Below are 2,500 nucleotides of genomic sequence, written 5' to 3'. Positions count from 1 at the left end.
AGAGATGGTGTCTGGAGGGAGAACAGGTGCGGCAACTTCTCTTTATCTACAAGGATGATTGGGCGTATGACGTCACGGGGTGCGAGAATGGGGAGCAAGGCAAAATAAGGAACAGGGACAGAATATCGAGAGAAAACGTGCAGCGGCGGCGGCACAGACGTAGCAGCAGCAGCAACATCGTGACGTCACACGGTCAAATGAGCAAGAGGAGGTCACCTATCGCCACGGTTCCCGACATGATCCGCACAGGCGAGGAGCAGAGGGGCGAGTCCGCGGCGCCGACCCCCCCGCAGCACTCACTATCCACGCTGTTCTGTCGGCTGGAGCCCCGCGATCCCGCGCTGTTGACCGAGCCCGAGGACTGCAGGGAGGAGCCCGGGTGCTCCGGGATGATCCCCATCATGCAGTACGGGTCACTGAACCCTGCAGGACACCAGGCTCAGTGAGGCGCTCGAGGAGGGAGCCGCTGCCGCTGCGGGCAGGGCGCGGGTGCTTGTGGGTCGAGGTGGCCGTTCCACACACGTAGATGTGTTATAATCATAAGTATATTATGTGTGTGGTGGATGTTAGGTGTGTCGGCACGGGAGTGGCCGAGGAGGGTGTGTGGAAAGGTGTTTGCATGTGTTGTGGACTGGCGTGGATGCTTAGATGTCAGCCAGCGTCAGTCGTGGGTGCTTCATGTATGGGAATGTTGTAGGATGTGCTTGCGCTTGTACATATGTGGATGAGTGTGGATGCGTTCATGTGTATGGAGAGGGGAGTGTGACTGAATGTCTGTTTGATTGGTTATGTGTGGGTGTGAACGAGTGTGTATGTTATGTGTGTTTTTAGTGTGTGTGTGTGTGTGTGTAGCTGAGTACGTGTGTGCGGATCTGGATGTGCGTGTGGATGTATGCTCGTCTGTGGATGTATGCTCGTCTGTGGATGTGTATGCACACCTGTCGATGTGTGCACTTGTGTATTTGCGTTTATGGCCACTAGAATGTTTGGTATCATTGCGCACAAAATAAACTGGCGAAAGTTTTGGTTCCAAATAAAGTACGCAGCCGGTTTATATATATATAAGGCAAGTGAAGACGTAGTTTGGCTATAAATATACGTTGCACACATTCACACACACATGTATATGAATATATAGACACACACACACACACACACAGACAGACACACACACACACACACACACACACACACACACACACACACACACACACACACACACACACACACACACACACTCCTTTGAAGACCAGAAACCGTAATCTTTCATTAGTATAATATATGTATATATGACTTTGTGTTTGATGCTTGTACCTGCCAGCAGTGGCGAGCCCTCAGGGAGGCTAAAATGATATACAAGTACCAAAATTCATGTTTATATCTTTCATTTCAATATATCTATAACTCATTTCTATAAACTATATCGGAGAGACAAAACAGATGTTTCAATCTGTACGATAGTGTAGGAATTGTTGGGGATTCGCAAAGGGAACTGCATTCTGTGTTCCGTATTCTGTTTTCGAGCTTACTGCACTGCTTGATTGGGTGATTTTTTCTTTTTCTTTAATAATATGTTTTAAAATAACTTTCCTCAGTTATCATTATCATATTGCGAGCCGCCATTGTTTACCAGAGCACAATATCAAGGCACTTTTCAAGAACTGGTATGATTTGCCAGTGGTGCGTCTAAACTGGGCAAGCTGTTGGTCTCTTGTATACGATGAAAATGTTTAATTCAATCGTTATTTTCAGAAAAAAGAAAAAAATATATAATAATAATAATAATAATAATAATAATAATAATAAATAAATAATAATAATAATAAAAACGTTCCCAAAATCTTCAAAATGAAAAAGAAAAAATGACGACGGGTATGTTGATTTACCCAGAAAACTGACGTGAAATAGAATATCCATCTAGAAGCAAAATGTCTACTTTCTCATTGCGATTAGGGAAATGCCAATCCGAAGTGACAGGCGAATTTCGAACGTCGGGAAGCGGATTCCCAAATGGCTGCAGAACCACAGGGAGCTGCGCGGGATCGTGTTCGAAAGCGTGGCTCTGTCCCCGGTTTCGGCACTGCATTACACCCATGAACGCTCGTGATTTGTGTTTTCTAAGTTGAATGTTCTGTTTGGAATTTCATAATGAATCATATACTATTATACGGTGTTTCTTAAGGTTGAAAGTACGAACTTCTCTTTTTGGAACAGCATTCTAGGATTAGGATAAATCAGAACTTCATTTCTTGAGTAAATCTGATTTGATGCCTTTTGTTCCTCCGGATTCATCCACCGGCGGCGGAAACGGATGCTGTTCGGCTCCTTCGCATCCAGCGGGTTGTTTACGGGCTGGCTTTGGCATCTTACGATCGACCAGGTTACTTTAATCTTTGACGGCACCGGATATTGAATGCAAACAATGGCTCGAAAAGGCATTTATTTAAGTCAGGCATAATGCCTCCTTTCACGAGTGACGTCACGCGCGCTCCATGGAACA

The 2,500-nt window shown here is 45.4% G+C and overlaps 1 protein-coding gene across 6 annotated transcripts in view; it reads right to left on the bottom strand.

Annotated features, from left to right (window-relative positions):
- Positions 1 to 2,500, bottom strand: part of LOC113815110 (BAI1-associated protein 3) — a 267,249-nt gene that overhangs the window by 125,022 nt on the left and 139,727 nt on the right. For 5 of the 6 annotated variants that reach the window (XM_070139551.1, XM_070139553.1, XM_027367192.2 and 2 more), the window contains exon 5: positions 301 to 423. The exons of the other annotated variant lie outside the window; for it this stretch is intronic. In XM_070139551.1, the coding sequence (XP_069995652.1) occupies positions 301 to 423 (123 nt within the window). The remainder of the gene's footprint in view (positions 1 to 300; positions 424 to 2,500) is intronic. 6 annotated transcript variants of the gene reach the window in all.

This window comes from Penaeus vannamei, chromosome 25, assembly GCF_042767895.1.
Source record: "Penaeus vannamei isolate JL-2024 chromosome 25, ASM4276789v1, whole genome shotgun sequence".
Taxonomy (NCBI): domain Eukaryota; kingdom Metazoa; phylum Arthropoda; class Malacostraca; order Decapoda; family Penaeidae; genus Penaeus; species Penaeus vannamei.
This window is presented reverse-complemented; position numbering and strand designations above follow the sequence as displayed.